This window comes from Asterias rubens, chromosome 8 (assembly GCF_902459465.1).
Source record: "Asterias rubens chromosome 8, eAstRub1.3, whole genome shotgun sequence".
Classification (NCBI taxonomy): domain Eukaryota; kingdom Metazoa; phylum Echinodermata; class Asteroidea; order Forcipulatida; family Asteriidae; genus Asterias; species Asterias rubens.
The window spans coordinates 5,336,388-5,357,640 of record NC_047069.1 but is presented as its reverse complement, the minus strand read 5'-3'; the positions used below and the strand labels follow the sequence as shown (position 1 = coordinate 5,357,640).

The 21,253-nt window shown below is 39.7% G+C and overlaps 3 protein-coding genes across 3 annotated transcripts; 1 reads left to right on the top strand and 2 right to left on the bottom strand.

The window, feature by feature from the left end:
• Positions 1–476: 476 nt before the first annotated feature.
• On the top strand, positions 477–11,143 carry LOC117293286 (bile salt-activated lipase-like). Its single transcript, XM_033775526.1, has 3 exons — positions 477–6,488; positions 7,688–9,358; positions 9,486–11,143. The coding sequence occupies exons 1-3, from the start codon at positions 5,014–5,016 to the stop codon at positions 9,913–9,915; spliced, it is 3,576 nt and encodes a 1,191-aa protein (XP_033631417.1). The 5' UTR covers positions 477–5,013; the 3' UTR covers positions 9,916–11,143.
• Positions 11,144–14,626: 3,483 nt separating this feature from the next.
• LOC117293752 (acetylcholinesterase-like) lies at positions 14,627–18,458 on the bottom strand. Its single transcript, XM_033776179.1, has 2 exons — positions 18,182–18,458; positions 14,627–16,561 (listed from the first exon to the last, which is right to left on the bottom strand). The coding sequence occupies exons 1-2, from the start codon at positions 18,358–18,360 to the stop codon at positions 14,872–14,874; spliced, it is 1,869 nt and encodes a 622-aa protein (XP_033632070.1). The 5' UTR covers positions 18,361–18,458; the 3' UTR covers positions 14,627–14,871.
• On the bottom strand, positions 18,416–19,677 carry LOC117293538 (putative inactive carboxylesterase 4). Its single transcript, XM_033775895.1, has 2 exons — positions 18,570–19,677; positions 18,416–18,489 (listed from the first exon to the last, which is right to left on the bottom strand). The coding sequence occupies exons 1-2, from the start codon at positions 19,675–19,677 to the stop codon at positions 18,416–18,418; spliced, it is 1,182 nt and encodes a 393-aa protein (XP_033631786.1).
• Between the last annotated feature and the right edge of the window lie 1,576 nt (positions 19,678–21,253).

Below are 21,253 nucleotides of genomic sequence, written 5' to 3'. Positions count from 1 at the left end.
AAATAACAAACCTGTCAAAATTTGAGCTCATCGGTCGTCAAAGTTGCGAAAGGAACAAACGCCCTCGTCACACGAAGTTGTGTGCTTTCAGATGCTTGATTTCAAGACCTCCAATTCTAAATCTGAGGTCTCGAAATCAAATTCATGGAAAATTACTTCTTTCTCGAAAACTACTCCACTTTAGAGGGAGCCGTTTCTCACAATGTTTTATAATATCAACCTCTCCCCATTACTCGTTACTGAGAAAGTTTTTATGCGCCTTGAACACCCAGCAGGGTGGATACGTGCGCATTATAAGTCTTATTATTATTATTATTATTATTATTATTATTATTATTATTATTATTATTATTATTATTATTATTATTATTATTATTATTATTATTATTATTATTATTATTATTATTATTATTATTATTATTATTATTATTATTATTATTATTATTATTATTATTATTATTATTATTATTATTATTATTATTATTAATAATTGTTTTGAGTAATTACCAATAGTGTCCACTGCCTTTAAGTGTGACCTGAGAATCATAAACAGAACTTGTTTGTTTGTTTGTTATGTTTGTTGGTTTTGTTTTGTTGTTTTTCTTCTTCTTTTTTGTCCTTCTTCCATTTTGAGTACAGCCTTTTCGATTGAAGATAAACGCATTGCAAGACACACTGAGGTGGACCCTTTCTCTTAAGTGTGTACTTATAACAACACATGGTACCTCTTGCTTTACGTTTCATCTGAAGGACGAAGTAATAATGGTTAGGTGTTTGGCTTAAGGACACAAGAGTCAAGACCTGTACTTGAACTTGCACTCCTATCTCAAGAGTGTGTTTATTCCCATCCAATAGTATACACATATTGACTGGCAATGAGGTAACTAGTGTGCGGCTATAGGTCTATAGGTCCTATTTTGGCTGATTTGAATCGGAATTGTGTTATAAATATGAGAAAGTAATAGACTTTCATGTAGGGTTTTGCTATAATAAATAAAACTCACTACTGATAAAAGGAATTATTTGACTTAAACTAAAAACCGAAAAGATATTGCTGTTGGGAACATGACATCATTAGGTATATATTTCCTCGCGCTCACCAGTCATGAACAAATAATTTTATTTGTTTTTATGAATGTTCTTTTCAAACAGCATTATCTGTCAAAATTCGTTTAGTAAGATTTTTGTCGACGAAAATCGACAAAACTCATAAAGCGCCGTACTGTTGCACAACTGCCTCAAAGCGCAATGAGTAAAACTATGCTATAGATAAAAAGACAAAAGTCATCAGCAGGAAAATTGTATAAAAAATTACAAAATGACAAACTACTAGAGAATAATAATAGCCGTCGCTCACTGGTCCTGACAGCCTTTGGCAAAATTAAGAATTTGATATATTATTCAAGAGTAACAAAAGGAAATGCTGTTTAAACCTAACCAGTGGGTCTGTAAGGGACACTTAAAAACATCCATTAACATGTTAATTTTTACTGCATTTTTTTCATTTTTGGTTAATGTTCAAAGTAACTGCTGAAAATTATCACTATAGTCACTGTAGGATGGCACTTAGGCCTACAGTTTTTGATTTTGTATAAATAGTATAAGAATATATATGAACGTTTGTAAAATAGCTTTCAAAAACAACTATTTTTGTATCCTTTAACAGTGACCACAAGTTTGACTTGTAATATTTTGTGTTGAAACTATAACTTGTGAATTTAAGTATGCAGGTTCACTATTTAGCAAATCTGTAGTACGTTTTGAAATAATATTCTATGCCCTAGTATATTGAATAGAGGGCAGTTTCAGACTTTATGTCTGAATTTTACGCCTGCAAAGAATTTAAGTATGCAGGTTCACTATTTAGCAAATCTGTAGTACGTTTTGAAATAATATTCTATGCCCTAATATATTGAATAGAGGGCAGTTTCAGACTTTATGTCTGAATTTTACGCCTGCAAAGAATTTAAGTATGCAGGTTCACTATTTAGCAAATCTGTAGTACGTTTTGAAATAATATTCTATGCCCTAGTATATTGAATAGAGGGCAGTTTCAGACTTTATGTCTGAATTTTACGCCTGCAAAGAATTTAAGTATGCAGGTTCACTATTTAGCAAATCTGTAGTACGTTTTGAAATAATATTCTATGCCCTAGTATATTGAATAGAGGGCAGTTTCAGACTTTATGTCTGAATTTTACGCCTGCAAAGAATTTAAGTATGCAGGTTCACTATTTAGCAAATCTGTAGTACGTTTTGAAATAATATTCTATGCCCTAGTATATTGAATAGAGGGCAGTTTCAGACTTTATGTCTGAATTTTACGCCTGCAAAGAATTTAAGTATGCAGGTTCACTATTTAGCAAATCTGTAGTACGTTTTGAAATAATATTCTATGCCCTAGTATATTGAATAGAGGGCAGTTTCAGACTTTATGTCTGAATTTTACGCCTGCAAAGAATTTAAGTATGCAGGTTCACTATTTAGCAAATCTGTAGTACGTTTTGAAATAATATTCTATGCCCTAGTATATTGAATAGAGGGCAGTTTCAGACTTTATGTCTGAATTTTACGCCTGCAAAGAATTTAAGTATGCAGGTTCACTATTTAGCAAATCTGTAGTACGTTTTGAAATAATATTCTATGCCCTAGTATATTGAATAGAGGGCAGTTTCAGACTTTATGTCAATGAATTTTACGCCTGCAAAGATTTGTTTATTAAGTGGCTGTCGTTTTGTGAAAGATGACATTTTTATTTAAAGGCACTGGACACCTTTGGTAGTTGTCAATTCTCAATAGGTGTACAGTATTACAACAATATACATAAAAATACACAAAATCGGGGCAAATTTTGACTCAATTAGTCATCGAAGACGCAAGAGAATTATCTTAGTAAAACACCATTGTTGCACAAATTCATTTGAGTGCTCTCAGATCTCAGATGCCTGTTAAAAGGCTTCAGTCTTTTATTACTTGTTGAACTATCTCTGTGATATTACTCTATTGATGAAAGTGTAGACTATTTTTTATGAATCTACTGCATGTTAGCGAGGCTTAGAAATAGTCCATGCGAAGGTCTTGAATCAAGTGTTGTAGCGGCAAGACCATCAAGGGTTGTTGCTTTTGGTCTAAACCTGATACTTGTTGATATAAGGCACCATTCTCCCATTGACCAAATACCAGTTGAAACACCCAATGACCAGGGCCAAATTTCATGGCTCTGCTTACCGCCGAGTTCCACGATCACGATTCCCTGCTTACGTGCAAGCGCCGAATTTCTGCGCTAGCCTTGTAGGTAACATTGACGTAACATTGAGTACGCACACGCAGAAGCCCAAATTCGCCGCTTACCCGTGAAACACGCTTGCCGTAAGCACAAAATTCCCTGCTTCCGTAAGCGGCGATTCTGTGCTTACTGTATCCCAGTCTAAGTTCACTCCAAGTGGGCTGGTTGACAGTGTTGCAAAGCTTCCATATTTTATTTGAACATGGATTAATGAGAAATGTCACTGAATGAATAATGTTCTCTGTTTTGGGGGTTTGCATGAAAGGTAGCCTCTTTCACTTCCATGCATTCATATTAAACTGTTATTGCCTCGTCATTTGAAACCATTATTTTCACTTTGAAGCCTGTGAATTAATATGGCATTACATTATGTAAAGGCTGTTCGGCGAAATCTACAATGAATGTGTAGGCTGATACAATGTTGCTGAATAAGAAGCTCCAGCAATTTTTAATGTTTTGTGAGTTGATTTTCAAATTAAACTGTAATATTCTTTTTAGTTCGCATACTTTAGAACATTGGAATACACAAATATTCCCTGTCAACGATTTATTATGTCATACATTGCAATATAATACGCAGTTGCTGCATGTATTTAAACCCATTTTATATTTTCCCAGTCTTAATTTACCTATACTAGGTTAAAGCTATGTAACCTCTGAGGTCACATGTCTCTGCCAAAACCCACTTGGCCTGAGCTTTTTGCAGGCACTATTTGTACACGCAGCTCAAAGGACGAATAATTATCTTAAATATGATGTAGTGGAGATAGCATTGTCTGAGATTACCAACTTTTAATGTAGAGAAAGTGGTACAACATCTCAAAACTTATTTAGTTAATAAAACTTTTTGTGACTTTTTAAATGTTGGAAATTAGAATGAAAAAGTGTCTTATGACCAGTGTGGTATATTATTGCCTGTTATATGATGCATCTGAATGTACACAATGTCACGCCTTTTGTTGTAAAGTAAAGGTTATGTATGGTGCTTGACACACATCGATGCACAGGTTTATTATAATGGCTTAATATAGCAAAAAAGTTTGTTTACGCCAAATAGTTCATGGTGCTCTTATATTGTCAGTGAAATCACTCAGTCGTGAACAGTCTGTTGCTCATAGAGTTTGGTGATAAGCACATTGCGGTTTTGAACATCGCTGGTACTTTTTAGTTTTGTCTTCTTGAGGAGACATTTTTATCCCCGACAGAAACTGTCACACAGCCAGCCTTCTTTTTGAAAATGAAAAGTGAGTGACTATTAAGTTTACATTTTGAACTGAATTTATATTGTAGACTGCACTGAACATAGGCCCGCAGCTCTGTGACCTTGTTTACGCAACTGTTAGATATAACAAGGCTAGATAGGACAAGCTATGTGCACTGACGAACTCGGAATGTCTAGAGAAATTTAAGTATGACCTTCATCATTGTATATTTACCTGGTAAGCTGTGTGGAATATTTCAAAAGATCTTTCAAAAGAATGACTTTTATACAAAGGTTGAAAAACCCTTTGTGCTGTAAAACCCATGGACCGCATTCAAATCATAAGAGGCAACAAACTACAACGTTTGTAAAGTCGGGGGGTGCCGTGACCTAGAAACAGTAGTGTGGTGATAGCGCTGATAATCTGCAGTTGACTGCAGTCTACACTGTGTGTTTTTCAATTTGAAGAAACCTCTTATTATATTTGCTCATATTCACCAAAGTTTTACTGTTAACCCCGTTGGATATGATGGCAGTGTCAATAATCTTGTACTTGTTGTGTTGTCTTTGCTGGCAACATGTTGTTGGACAGACAGTTGTTACAAATACTAGTCTAGGGCAGATCATGGGCGAGAAAATCTCTAGCTTTGGTCTCCCTCCACTAACCTGTTACAATGGAATACCTTACGCTGAACCACCGATTGGGGCACTGCGCTTTGCCAAGCCGGTTCCTAAAGCTGCCTGGGACGGGATTCTCAATGCTACGATGTTTGGACCAAGCTGTCCACAGTTCTTCGTCACTTTTAGTGAAGCCTTTGACCAGTTTCTCCCAAATAAGGATATTGACGAGGATTGCTTGACTTTAAACATGTATATACCTGATAACGATATGGACAGCATGGGACCACTCCCAGTTATGGTGTACATCCATGGTGGCGCCTTTGTTAACGGACAAGGATCACTGTATGACGGTACCAGCTTAGCTCTACAAGGAAAGGTTATTGTAGTCACCATCAACTACAGACTTGGACTCTTTGGGTTCCTCAGTACAGGAGACGATTCAGCCCCTGGTAATTACGGACTTTGGGATCAAAGACTCGCCATTCAGTGGGTGAAAAATAACATCGAAAACTTCGGTGGTGATTCAGACAAGATTACTATATTTGGTGAATCTGCTGGAGGTTGGAGTGTAACCTACCAAATGGCTTCACCTCTGAATGATCGGACTCTGTTCCAGCGCGTTATTGCTCAAAGTGGAGCAGCCTTTCCTGGTATAATAACACCAACAGATGTTGCTAGGTATCAAGCATGGAATCTAGGTGAAGTGCTTGGTTGTAACCTTCCTTATGGAAGTACTACCCAACACTTAATCAACTGTCTGAGGGAGTTTGACATGCAGACTCTACAAAATAAATCCAGCATCATCGTTGCGGGTGCTATAATAGACGGAGACTTCCTCCCAAACATCGACTATCTGACGTCTCTATCACAAGTGGGACAATATGATCTTCTGATGGGTGTGAATAGCCAGGACGGAACTGTAATTTCACTCAGTCAGAGTAGTCTAACCCCCGAGGAACTCAAAGCATCAACCCTTCAAATAACAACGTCCACATGTGCATGCAGCAACCCAGAAGACGTCAACAATGCACTTCTGGCGTTTTATTATGGAGCAGACATGTTGGACGACCCAAGACAGAATGTTGTCAAAGATATTGATGTAGGTGGGGATCAGTATTTTGTTATACCAAGTGTCAACTTTGTCTATCGTCACGCTGAATCCGCTGAGAATACCAACACGTACTTTTATTATTTCACATACGACGTTGGAAAGGAATTTCTAGTTTCAGCAGAATTTCTTGATCTGATTTCGGGCGCACCCCATGGTCTTGACATATTCTACGTGTTTGGTTATGCACAATACATTCTTCCTTCGGGCTCGGAGGCGGTGATGCTGGCACAACAGTCGGTGCAATACTGGACGGAATTTGCTTATTATGGGTACGTAAAGATGTTTTAAAGACTCTGGACATTATTGGTAATTGTGAAAGACAAGTCTTCTCACTTGGTGTGTCTAAACATATGCATACAAAAACAAACCTGTGAAAGTTTTAGCTCAATTGGTCATCAAATTTGCGAGAAAATAGTGATAGAAAAAAATACCCATGTCACACGAAGTTGTGTGCTTTGAGATGCTTGATTTCGAGACCTCAAATTTTAAATTTGTGGTCTCAAAATCAAATTCGTGGAAAATTACTTCTTTCTTGAAAATTACATTACTTCAGAGGGAGCCGTTTCTCACAATGTTTTATTCTATCAACCTCTCCTCATTACTCGTTACCAAGAAACGTTTTATGCTAATAATTATTTTGAGTAATTACCAATAGTGTCCATCACTGCCTTTAAACGAGTAAACTGTTGCTATAACAATATGCAAAATATGTGCATTCTGACTATTTTGATACATAGTGGAAATACATACCCATTATAAGGTTACTTTAACTCCCATGTTTTTTTTCCTGGGCCGACTCATGACAGCTTTAGAAGTTTAATTTTGTCTTCATAAAGAGACATAAGGCCTTTTTACACTATCGACCTTCGATCCGTGTCGAGCCTTATCCGGATAGGGTCCGTAATGGTTCGGAAAAACTTCAACACGGATACAAACAGCTTCGCTTTCACACTAGATCTGCGTGAAATCGGTTACACGTGTAACTTTCAATCCGGATATTGTGCGACCGTTTCACACTGCAAGGTCTTACACGGATCAAAGCAGTAATGGCGCGTAGCAATTCAAACTGATGCACATAATTGCTTTACTGCGGTTTACATCCACGCCGCATCTTCTACACGGATCAAAAATTAACCCGGAGGTGTTCACACTACGGCTTTCGATCCGTGTTGGAATCTTCGACACGGATTGAGATTTATCAACCCATTATTATTGACACGGATAAAGCGCCTTATCCGGATCGACAGCGTTTTGAAAATTTGTAGTGTGAAAAGGTCAGTGCACATTATCCGGATCGTATCCGTGTCAAACACAGAGATTTTTTGTAGTGTGAAAAGGCCTATAGTCTAACACTTGGAGAGAATCATTTAACAAAGTTGTGAGTCCCTCAGCTTCTTAGTCTATTTATCAACAATGCAACTTGAAAAATTGCTACTTTTCATTGCTCCCTTCTTTTTTCATGTTTTAGAGATCCAAATGGGGCCGGTCTACCTGAGTGGCCCAAGTTTAACGCTGAGAACGAGACTTATCTCATTCTAGAACCAAACATCACAACTGGGCAACACCTCAAGGCAGATAAAGTGACCTTCTGGAGAGACTACGTCCCTACAATAGCAGAATCAATCTATTCAGAGACCTGTTCGACTGAAGTCCCGGTTAGAGGAGGAAATTCCAAAACACCCATCAATAAAACTGTAGTGATTACAAGTAAAGATGGTGATGTATTAGGGTCCATAATTGGTGCCATACGGATCGCAGATGAGGCGGTGGGTGGTAAAGAGGTAGTCGAGTTTCTAGGAATACCGTATGCGAAACCCCCAACTGGGGATTTACGATACCGGGCTCCGAAAGACACTGGACCATGGGGAGATGAACCACTTGGATTCCCTGATAAACTACCCCCTGCCTGCCCTCAAGACATCCCACAAGATCCCTGGATGGTTCGCGTTGGATTGACGGAAGTCAGTGAAGACTGTCTAACTCTCAACATCTATGCTCCACTTGTTGCCAACAACTCTTCCTTACCAGTCGTCATTTTCATCCACCCTGGAGGAGGAACTGTCGGTACGTCATCTGCTTATGATGCTGTACCTCTGTCATCTAACATGGAAGCTGTCATAGTTGTCATCAACCATCGTCTTGGAGCATTGGGATTCTTGAGTACTGACGATGAAGAAGCTCCTGGTAACTATGGATTGCATGACGCGTTGGCTTCTCTCAAATGGGTCAGCAAGTATATAGGCAGCTTCGGAGGTGATTCTAACCGTGTCACTGTGATTGGTCATGGATATGGGTCAGTAACTGCACACTTACTCGTCATGTCAGAGAAGGCAGAGGGGCTGTTTCAGCAAGTTGTACTAATGAGCGCCTCTGGTCTTGTGCGTCCTCTTTCAAATTCTGTCCAACCGAGTCCAATCGAGCAAGCTAGAATCCTTGCCAGAAGTGTGGACTGTCCAATCGATAGCAATGAGGAAATGATCAAGTGCCTGCGTGAGAAACCTGCTCTGGATGTTGCAGGGAGCAGCAGGTACTCCCCATTTGAAATCCCATTCCGACCAATAATCGACGGTAATATTCTGACTGATGATCCAAGGGCATTGTTGAAATCAGGAACAATCAACAATGTAGATTTGATCATAGGAATGGCCCAGGATGAAGTTTCTGCAATTTCATTCCCACTCTTTTTCAGCAACGTAAGTTTCTGTCCAACTCAAGAGGAAGCTGAAGGCATCATTGCTGTCGTTAGTCGAGCTTCATTCAATAATCCTGAGAAGGCTGCCAAAGCTTTCTCCACTGAGTATCTTGGACGGAAAGGCATGGAGGACGAGTGTCTTACAAGAGGGAGTGTCAGGCAGTTTATGCAAGATATGTTGACTGTGTCACCCACATTGGAAGCAGCTGAGCTTCATGCTGCTTTGGGAAAAGAAGTTTTTCTTTATTCGTTCGATCACGAACCAAGCTCTCACTATTACAGCTACCTTCCCCCACAAGCAGGACCTGCTTTTGCTGACGATCTTCAGTTCCTGTTTGGAGATCCTTACAGCTCCCACGTTGATGAATACAAGCTCACCTACCGACTCCAAGATAAGCAGATCAGCTTAGAGATGATGACTTTGTGGAAGAACTTCATTCACAATGGGTAAGTTTATTTACAGGTGGACTTTTTACTGGTGTTGAAAATGACCGTGGACATGCATTTGGTTGTTACGGTTGGGCTAGGTTCTTTCCAAGTTTATTGCTAATGGTTAGCTCCTTATTTCTTATAGGAAACCAGGCGTTTCTCGTTCCGGAGTCGAGTGGCCACGTTTTGACAGAGAGAACCTCGCCTTTATGTCTCTCACTGGCTGTCCTGAAGTTCAATCTGGTTGGGATTACGATTGGCCCCACCTTGTGCAGTTCTGGTCCAACCTACTACCGTCTATCACAATGCTGTCGCTCTCAGCCAAGCCGACCAACTCCCCAGACACCACCGATCCAACAGAGCCCTGTCTTGTTGGGAAGGGTATCGGGCTGAACTTGACCCAAGATGAAGCAACTTTCCTGATTGAAGTTCTTGTGGGGGCATTAATAGGTAGTTTGGTTTTATCTGTTCTTTTCCTTGGTGGTTGTGTGGCTTATAAGACCCGTTCAGCCCGATACGAAAAGCAATCAAAGAGCGTGTATCAAATGGATAGCTATAATCATTTAGATGGATAGAGGTTCTTTTAAGACTAAATGCGTTTGGTTCAAAGAAAGGTCTATTTAATACTCACAATGGTAGATTTGTTGATAGAAATAGGCAGCCGACCGACAATTGTTTGTATAACACAGACAGGGTACGTCTCGCTTTAGTAACAATAGTGGGTGTGGCAGGCTGTGTATGTGAACTGTGTTCTCATATTATTGATACTGTTGTTTTGTTTAGACGCTGAGCTCTGTTAACCAAACACTCAGGTAGATCTAACGATCATTTGTTGGTATCACCATAATGATAATTTGTATCTCTGCCGTCACACTTTGCTTTGTAACTCATATTGATATTAATAGCCTCTCACAGTTAAGATTGTCTAATAGCTCTATCGGCCCTCTATCGCCCAGCTTTACGATTTGTCTTTTTACGTGAAATGTCATTATTGTTATTATACTGAATTGAATTGTGACATCACAGTTTTGCTTGGAAGTTACAAATTGTTTTTATACTGATTTGAATGGTGACATCACAGTTTTGCTTGGATCATTTTAAAATCAATTCTAGCCTTTTATGGAATCCGAACCTGGGGCAGATTTCACAAATATCTAAGATTGATCGTAAACTGCAAATCAATCGTAGTTGCTATGAAAATGGTGATGTCACAATACAAATTACTATGGTGATACTGAAAAATTGTCTTGCGATGAATTTTATTGCATTGTGAAATCGGCCACTGGCCGTGTTGCCATCTTGACCCATATCCCTATATGTTGAGTTTGCATACATTTCAAGTAAACTCCTGTGGCTATTCAATGGGTTTGTACACATTTTATACATCTGATTCTTGTTTCGTTCCAGTCTACCCAAAATCGTTGCCACGCAATGGGTGTGTTTTTGGACACACGTGAACAACGAAAGTTTACCTGGTAGATCTGCTGCCAGCTAGCGTTCAAAAGTCTCCGAACAAAAACAAATCCCCCCCCTCATTCATGAAAAATGGGTGGATTGCTTTGAGATGGGAAAATTGTCTTCTTTTAAACAATTGTTGGTTTATTTATATATCCGGGCTAAAATCGAACCATTTTGAGAAAACATTCTCGTTACAAAAGTTGGTTTTGTGCGTGACTTTTTCCACAGTATGCTTAAAGCGATATCAATATTGATAACTCCACAGAGTAATTAGGTGTTCGGCCAACAGCCGAACAACTATTGTTCTTCTTTCCCTGCGAACCTTCTCCAGCAATTTTAAACAAAAGTAAAGCTTGTACAAACTTCAAACTTACTATGTACATAGGCAATAGTGAGTAGATGAAACCGCCACTTTTTGGGAATGATGACGTCACTGATGACGTCATGGCAAGGTTTTTAAAGTTGAAAAACGACATTTGCTTTTCGCTGTATCTCAACGAATATGAATGCTATGATGTTCATATTTCAGCATCGGATAGATAAAGACTTGGACAATATTTGAAAAGTTAATGCCAAAATCGTACGACCTTAACTTCCGGGTCGTTACCCTGGGTCAAAGTTCGCCTTCGTGTATTTTACATCAACAAAACAACTTTTGAGCTTTTAAACAAAAGTAAAGCTTGTACAAATTTAAAACTTACTATGTACATAGGCAATAGTGAGTGAACCGCCACTTTTTTGGAATGATGACGTCATTGATGAGGTCATGACAAGGTTTTTAATGTTTAAAAATTACCATTTGCTTGTTGCTGTATATGAACGAATATAAAAGCTATGATGTTCATACTTGGGCATCGGATAGATAAAGACTTGGGAAACATTTGAAAAGTTAACACTAAAATCGTACGACCTTAACTTCCGGGTCGTTACCCTGGGTCAAAGTTCGCCTTCGTGTTTTTTTCATTAAAAAAACAACTTTTGAGCTTATCTACGGCATAACTCAAGATTGAGATCGATTTGAACCTTGAAACTCAACAGATAGTTGAACCTTCAAAATGACATCATCGGGTATTAAATAACAATAAAACAACGTTTAAAATTTGTAAAATTCTGATGGCACGAAAGTTTTTTGGAGAATTCCTAACAGCGCTCTCTTTTTGCCCACCAAAGAGGGCGCTGTTGATTGTCAAATCTGTGTACAGCATCCAGTGCAGGGGTGAGCTAGATTTTTAAAGGGCTTTCATAAGCGCTTTGAGACACCCCTCGGGCGTGAAAAGCGCTATATAAAAACGGTCTATTATTATTATTATTATTATTATTATTGTTATTGTTATTGTTATTGTTATTGTTATTGTTATTGTTATTGTTATTGTTATTGTTATTGTTATTGTTATTGTTATTGTTATTGTTATTGTTATTGTTATTGTTATTGTTATTGTTATTGTTATTGTTATTGTTATTGTTATTGTTATTGTTATTGTTATTGTTATTGTTATTGTTATTGTTATTGTTATTGTTATTGTTATTGTTATTGTTATTGTTATTGTTATTGTTATTGTTATTGTTATTGTTATTGTTATTGTTATTGTTATTGTTATTGTTATTGTTATTGTTATTGTTATTGTTATTGTTATTGTTATTGTTATTATTATTATTATTTCATTTTATCACAGCATACAAAAGAAAGATCTCATTTTCCTTTGTGCCGGTAACTCCTCGAGCCGGGCTACGTCCCGTAGCCTTAGATCTCAAGGGTCTTTCTCAGGATCCTCGCTGTTCCCAAAAGCGCTGCCTTCTGTAATAGATCTACCCTCACATTTGTCCCTATTTCATCTAGATGTTATTATTATTATTATTATTATTATTATTATTATTATTATTATTATTATTATTTCATTTTATCACAGCATGCAAAAGAAAGATCTCATTTTCCCTTGTGCCGGTAACTCCTCGAGCCGGGCTACGTCCCGTAGCCTTAGATCTCAAGGGTCTTTCTCAGGATCCTCGCTGTTCCCAAAAGCGCTGCCTTCTGTAATAGATCTACCCTCACATTTGTCCCTATTTCATCTAGATGTTTCCCCAGTGCTTTGGGAATGGTGCCAAGTGCTCCAACCACCACGGGGACTACTTTTACCTTTACCTGCCATTATTATTATTATTATTATTATTATTATTATTATTATTATTATTATTATTATTATTATTATTATTATTATTATTATTATTATTATTATTATTATTATTATTATTATTATTATTATTATTATTATTATTTGTTGCAAACAAAAAAACTGATGCCAGTCTCACACAAACATATTGCATTTGTGAAGAAACAAGGCGTTCAAAAGTGTGATACAAGTTTAACTATAAAATAACGACACATTGTATAAAAAACATCTTTATGGTTCAATGTTTTTGAACTACGTCATCACGTAACGTCCAACCGAACACCGTGTTTTTGTAATTAACAAAAAACTCTATGTCTAGTTTTATTATTACTCTTGTTGCGACGTAATTTTATTATTATCTCGCAACTTCGACCACCAATTGAGCTCAAATTTTCACAGGTTTGTTATTTTATGCATATGTTGAGATACACCAAGTGAGAAGACTGGTCTTTGACAATTAGTGTCCAGTGTCTTTAAGATCCTTAATTATTGTAGACAAGGTTGCGTTCTTTTGTTTGATGTATAATAATTATATAAACTTTTTTATTACATAAATAATCAATTGTTTCAGGTCCACAAACATTGCACATCAATAATGGTTTTACATTGTTATATTGTATACTGTTTGTCTGAACTTTTTGAAATAGTTTTATTAGCAGTAACATATTGGTTATAGGAAAGTTAAATATGATTTTCCTCCTCAGTGTTATGTCTTTTTGACATATATATTAATAGTATAAGTTTTTTACTCAGCGATTATTCTTTAATTTTGTGTATAAACAATATTTACTTTTGTTACTATATGGCAAAAAAGGTTATAAAAGGTCTATATATAAAGTATGGTGATTATGTGTTATTTGTTTGTACGCATACTGAAATGGTATCTTTACTGTCTAACAAAGTTCAATACTAGTGTCTGGCACTAGTGTGAAAGACATACTGCATAAGTACAGTACTTTAGATTTAATACTGAGCACAAAAAGTATAATATTTATTTAGAAAGATCTTAATTCCACTCGACCATAGGGTTTTCAAAATTATGTTCCTGTCCAGTACCTGCACTATACCGCCCTCTCTCGTTCTTGTGCCTCGATCGGATCACCCAGTATAAGACAACAAACGTTACATTTAGGATACAAAGACAAATCATGATCCCGAACAGGGCTTGGATCGTTGCATTGGCTTGAGCAGCAGATAACATTAATCCTAACCCGCCATCAATGATGCAGTTGTCTGGATTAGTGGGTTCAATTGACGGCACATCTGCAACGGACGGGACAACTTCGGTCCAAAACTGGTATCGGTTACGCGGCATTGCGCTGGGCTCAAGACTTGGGCACGTGGACACTGACATCATCTTGCCGTTGGTGGTGTTGTAGGAAGGCCATTCTGTCCCCAAAAAGGAGGCGCCTGGTGATCTGCATCGGTGTGAAAATAATCATAAAGCATTTTTTCATTAATCACTAACACTAGAATTGATGTGTTTCAAGAAAGGGGAAATTGAGAGGGGGGGTGACTGCTGATGCCTAGAATTGGCGCATGCCTCGAATTAGTACGTGCCTCACGTAAAAGGGACACCCCTATTGCGTCTCTTAGACTCGCCCCGTTTTTTTGTCAAACTGCGCAAACATCGAACGATATGGGGGGGGGGGTACCTCACCACTCATATTTACAAAAGCTCTGACATTTACAAAGATAACACAAAATCTACAAAATTACAAGTCGTATCCTTTAAATGTGGGATTTGAGGCGTTGCTTGTTTTTCGACTGCCTGAGCAATTCTTTTGAAAACTGGAAGCTTGGAAAAAACTATTTGCAATCATAACTATTTGCCAACATATGAAGTGCAGATTTAATGGAGACCATTTTGATTTCAAATTTTCTTTTCAACTTTAGTTTAGACACTTACCCATTGTGGATGAAGGATGAAAGAAGACTAGTCCATTCCAGTGTGGTCTTTTTATCGGTCAGTCTATAGGAGGGGACACTCGTGAGTGGGTAAGAGACTGCAGCAGGCCAGTACGGAAACCCGAACAGATACTGGAGATCATCCCCCAAAGATGTACCAGTCCAAGTTGGAAGAGAGCTATAATGATATTTGGGGTTGTGGTTAAATGAGTACAAGTAGACTGCATTGTTTGCCATAGAGTGGTATTGTGCGGCTTCCATGATGGGCACAGTCGATAGAAAGTCTTGCATGAACCATCTCAGTTGTTGACGCTGAGGGCAGAAACTGCCGCTGCTCACATACTCATCTACGTATTCATTTAGAACGGCCTGTGAGACGAGGTCTGAGTTGTGATGGAAAAACATTTTGATGGTGTTGTTTACCAACGTTGTGAGTTCAAGTTTGCTTGGGCAACTCTGCAAATCACTTGGTAGAAGCTCGGCAACCTGGTAGTCCATCCAATGCTCGTTGCTTCCTATGATGCAATCAACCCCGCTGGTTATTTGACCTGCACGGATCAACTTTATAGGAGCATCACTTAAAATGTCTCCGTCCACCACAGGGCGGAAGGCTGTGGTCAAAGGTAGTAGAGGTTTGTTGGTGACCAGGTCGGCAACTGGTTGCTGTTGCAGGCATTGTATCATAGCCGCATGGGTGTTGGTTGGACAACCGAGCTTCGTAGCTAAAGTAGCTGCCTGTTCAGCTGGACCCATCTGAACTGTATTCGACATCATTGGATCGAAGACTGAACCACCCATAAGTATACATTGATGAAGCAACCCGTTAGACTTCCTGGATGCCATAAGTGCATGGACAAGGGAGGCCCCAGAACCATATCCAGCAAGAGTAACACGATTGACATCCCCACCAAAGCTCCCGATATACTTCTGCACCCATCCTAGAGCTACCAGTATATCATGCAGCCCAGCATTACCAGGTGCCTGTTCGTCCTCAGTACTCAGGAATCCCAAGGCTCCAAGTCTATAGTTGATAACAACAATAACAGTATTGGACTTTGATGACAGCGTAGTTGCTTCGTATACTGAGGCAGTTCCGTATATCCCCAGACCATGGTGAACGTAGACTACAACAGGAAGGTGCTGATCCCTTGGGGACGTTGTTGGAGAGTATACATTCAGAGTTAAACAGTCTTCACTCATTTCTACAAACCCTGAGTCTACCATCCACGGTTCGCTCCCAAGGGTCTGAGGACAAGCTGGAGGTCGAACGGTCCCGTTCAGAAGACCTTCCCAGGGTAGCCCCTCTCCAGCAGGTCGGAACCGTAACCTTCCTAGAGGTGGTTCTGCATAAGGAACACCAAGATACTCTGCTACCTCCTGCCCGCCCATTGCAGGGTCTGCCTTCTTCAGGGAGCCAAGAACTCTCCCGAGAACCACACCTTTGTCTGTTTGTATTTGAGTTATCTTAGTGGAAGCTTGATGGCTTTCCACACTACGGACTGGCACATTTAGTGGACAGACATGTGGATCAACTGGTTGGATGAGCTTGTGGATGTAGTCGAGCCAGAAGTTTATTCTGCCAGTGAGCAGATGCTGACCGGTGGAGATTTTCTTATCCAAGGCGATGTACTGTTCATTAGTGGGGTCCCATTGTGGCCAGGTCAGAAGGTCGCTATCATTGGGGTCACTGTTGACGTAAGAATAAATCATGAGTTGAGGAAAAAGCAAATGGAATGAACATAAATCCGACTGGGGAAAACAATAGGAGACTTTGGAACGCTAGGTGGCAGCAGACTTACCAGGTAAATTTCCACTGTTTACGCAGATATGAGCACGCTTACAATTTCTGAAAACAATGGATTAGCTGGTAAGTCTGCTGCCACCTAGCGACCTCAAAAGAATCACAGTAATGACAGTTATTTTACAGTCGTTTCAGTTTCCTTCGGTCACACTGTTGTTTAAAATAGAGGGGCAAACTGATGTGCACCCATCCCCCACACTGTGGTGCCCTGCCCCAACTTATTGAAATCTGGACATCTGAGATTCAAAATTCCCTGAAGTATGTTAATTTTAGAGCTCTTTTGAACCGTTGTTTGGGAATCTTTTCGCAACTATTGTCATATTAACATTACTATTGTCAGTGTATTTGTTTTTACATTTACGTCAGGTTTCCTTGTTACTTAAGAACCAGTCAAATGCATAACAAGAGCGCTGAAAGAGCATACCAGGCAATACATGTTAAGGTCTTTGTGTAAGAAAAATGCGAACTCAATACTTGGGTATAACAGTAGTTATTATGATGTCCAAAAAACAATAGCGATATACAAGGTAGACATTCACTGTACAATTTATATGAATGTCCATAGTACAAAAGGTTCACTGACAAACCTGCGTGAATGTCCAATGTCCAATATAAAAATATTGATATTCACTGTACAAACCTAAGTGTCCAATGTTCAATATCAAACTAACTTTACTATTACTAGGTGTATTTGATTTGAATTATAATGGGTTATGAACACATCTTTTGAAACCGGGAAAATATGGGATTTGAGGCATGCATTGTGAGGTATAAAATGAATATTAGGTTTGGGGTAAAACCATGGTAACCTTGCTTGGTAGATTTTGTTCTTTTGGGAATTTGTCTTGCTTTATATTCTTAGACTGCTTTATACTATACTTGTGTGTTTCCTTGTCAGCCCTTGTGCAACTTACTGTAAAAAGATGTTGAATGAAATGAAATAACTTTATTTTAATGAGTAATTTCATTTCATAAATAATAGTACAGCATTAAAGGCAGTGGACACTATTGGTAATTACTCAAAAAAATTATTAGCATAAAACCTTTCTTGGTGACAAGTAATGGGGAGAAGTTGGTGGTATAAAACATTGTGAGAAACGGCTCCCTCTGAAGTGCCATAGTTTTGGAGAAAGAAGTAATGTTCCACGAATTTGATTTCGAGACCTCAAGTTTAGAACTTGAGGTCTCAAAATCAACCATTTAAACGCACACAACTTCGTATGGCAAGGGTGTTTTCAAATTTTCACAGGTTTGTTATTTTATGCATATGTTGAGATTCACCAACTGTGAAGGCTAGTCTTTGACAATTACCAATAGTGTCCACTGCCTTTAAACATTCAATGCACGGGTCTGCAATAAGTTTAAGATTAAATTCAAGTATTGTCAAATTGTTAGGAATGCAAGCATTAACAAGTGTGTTTTAAGTTTCTGCTGGAAGAGAGTGATGCTGTGCACGTGCCTGGGGTCTTCCAGCTTGGTGCTATGTTGGAAAAGGCCCGCACTTACCCGGTTTTAGCAAAGTTGCTCCAATACTTTATCATAGCTGAACTGAGCTTTTGTGCGGGGGTCGGGAGAGGAAAAGCTGCCACCAAACCAAACACATAGAGAACATCCAGCCCATGTGGGGCGCCATCAACGTACTCTTCGAAACCATCAGGGATAAATATCTTCCGGAAAGACGTCATCGAGAAATAATAGAGGTATCTGTGCGTCTGATTTGGAGATGAAAGCGAAGAAGCGTCAAAGTGATGGCGTAAGTTGTTGATGGTCGGGGCGAAGAAGACGGAGTCTCCCGCCATTACCATCAAGCTTTTCTGGTTGGATTTTGGGTCAGTGAGAAGGCCATTGGTGTAGTAGAACGAGGTAGCTTCTGCCAAGACTTCAGGGTTCTTACTTGGGTATCCATCATCTAAGAAGGCGGTGGTTTGGGACGTGAAGAGTTGGCCATCCACACCATCTGGATCTATGCCGAAGTACGAACCGTCGTCACTGTTAACACCTGTCAGGAGATCATACTGGGCAATGTTGGGTGATTGTATAAGGTTACTTATACGATCTGTAATGAATTCACCATCCAGAGTTGGGCCGATGGGTGTATGCCCAATCACTGATGGCTGGGACTGGAGAGTGATGAATGTCTGTTGGGGAACCTTGCGGAGGCAGTCTATAAGAGAGCGGGTGGAGTCGGTGGTGTTGTCGCAACCGACCGCCCCACCGATGGCACCGGCCGTTGCACGACAGGTTTCGCTGGCCATAAGTAAGGAATCGTCGGCAGCACCGCTCCCAGCGATGACCCTCTGGAACAAACTCCGGTCGTTCACTGGCGACAATGCATGGAACGAAACACTCATTCCTCCTGCGGACTCACCGAAGATGGTGATCTGTTCCGGGTCGCCGCCAAAGTTCCATATGTTTGTTTTCACCCATTGCACTGCCAGTCTCTGGTCCCAGAAACCATAGTTACCAGGGGAGGCTTCGTCACCCGTGCAAAGGAACCCCAATAGCCCTAGTCGATAGTTCAAGTTCACCACCACAACTTCTCCGTGTGTTGCTAACTTCATACCATTGTATGTGGATCCTGAACCTGATGTGAAACTTCCCCCATGGAACCACACCATGACAGGAAGTCGCCTTGACTCAGTCACGGAGTCAACTGGTACAAATATGTTCAAGAACAGGCAGTCCTCGTCTGTCGTCTCAGACGAGTTGGATGTTTTCTGAGGACACTCTGCCCCGTAGGTTAACGCATCCCGAACACCCTCCCATGGCTTCTTAGGGATGGGTTTGGCGAAGCGGAGTGCTCCTAGTGGCGGCTCTGCGTATGGTATTCCCAAGAAACTTGTGTAGTTTGTTGAAGTAGTGAGGGGAACTTTGGCTCGAGAGCCTACAACCTTGCCTGCTGCTGTGTCAATTATCGGTGCATCTTCGGATGTAGAAGCCACTTCAAACTGCAACACTGTCATTAAAATGACCACAACAATTTGCACAACAATGCCGTGCATTTTGGATAACCCACTCTGGGTTGTTGAAAATCTAACAATGTGAGAACGTACTTCTATGTTGGATGGTCGAATTCATAATAATGTAATAATTTGCTGTAATTAGATTCACCCACCGCGATACCCTGTCATAATAATACCAAACCATCTGATGTCGTTAAAATGATAGCAAGATAACGAGTATTAGGCCTAATCGAACCACAAGGTTCATCAACACATTCACATGCGGCAATTTTTGATATTTTATTTTATCACATTTAATTTTTTTCTTTAAGGAATTGAACTTTGAGGTTGTGTACTTAGTGATAAGAGTACACATGTAAACACAATTACAAGTTTATCAACGGGTTCATGGTTTGGTCAATGACAAGACAAAATATTGGTCACGTTTTGTTTGAGGACTGACTGAGGCCTCCTGCTTTTTTAGCAATCCATTGGTGGGTGATTTTCCCCTTATTCCCTAGCCCCGCCCCCCTCTGCGCTTGCTAAGTCCAAGTTCGAGTCCATTTTGCTATGAGTCGTCTTTAAAAAAGTGTGTTTGCAATAGATAGTGTGCTAGAATTGGTGAGAAAATACCACCGACTTGATCATTTTGTTCACCTAAGTTCTTTCTGGTCAGACTCCTTGATTTAGTTTGAACTATTATGGATCGGTTCAAGGATCAGTCCGCGTCGGCGGCCCGGCCAGTTGGTGGGGAACAGAGCTCCGGCGTTTCCCATCAGCCTGCCCCACCTCCGTGACCAACTCCGTTGCCGCCGGCCTCAGGCGCCGGGGTGAGCTCTCGCAGCACTCCCACAGGCAAGGGTCCTAATACTCAACAATAATCCCGTGGGAGTCCTTTAATTATCAGTCTACGCATCGCCTATCATCAGAAAACTGCCCAACCTGTGCCGCGGGGCTATGCAACAGCTACATTTTGACGGCGGACCTCTCATCACACTAGAGCGGGACTTGAATCAAGTGCATGTTGTAGGTTCCCGCCGGGGCCCGCGACCCAGGTAAGGCCCTCACCATCTCGGTCCTCCTTGGGGTCGGAAACGGGAACATTCCAATACTCAGTTATAACTTATAAGTGTTCTTTCTTCGATGCATTTTTGCCTTTAGTTGTCAAACTGTTGTAAAAATTTATGTCGTTTTGCCTAACTCTTTCTTGTCATTGTTCGGTATAATTTCCTTCAATGCATATAGTCTACTTACTCCTTGGTATTGTTTATAAAACGATGTTAGAAACGGCACCCCGAAGTGTGTTTTAATCACATTGCAGACAGACAAGACAGTATAGGGCCTTGGAGCACCGTTGACTTGGTGGTCGAGGCATGCTTCACAAAAATTGTCATAGTAAATTAAGTTTAGAAAACCCCCCACTATTTTCGGGGTGTTGCTTTCTGTGGTTATTTAGCAAAACATTCCAAATGGCTGACCTGCCAAAAACTTGAAAGAAATCTGAAGTTTAATTGTCCGAAAGTATAATAGTATTTTTGAATATTTTACTATTATTAGCCTACGCCAGAGATTTGCATAGCCCCCTTTCACCTACATTCATTTCACGCAGTCAAATCCAACCGCATTATGAAATAAA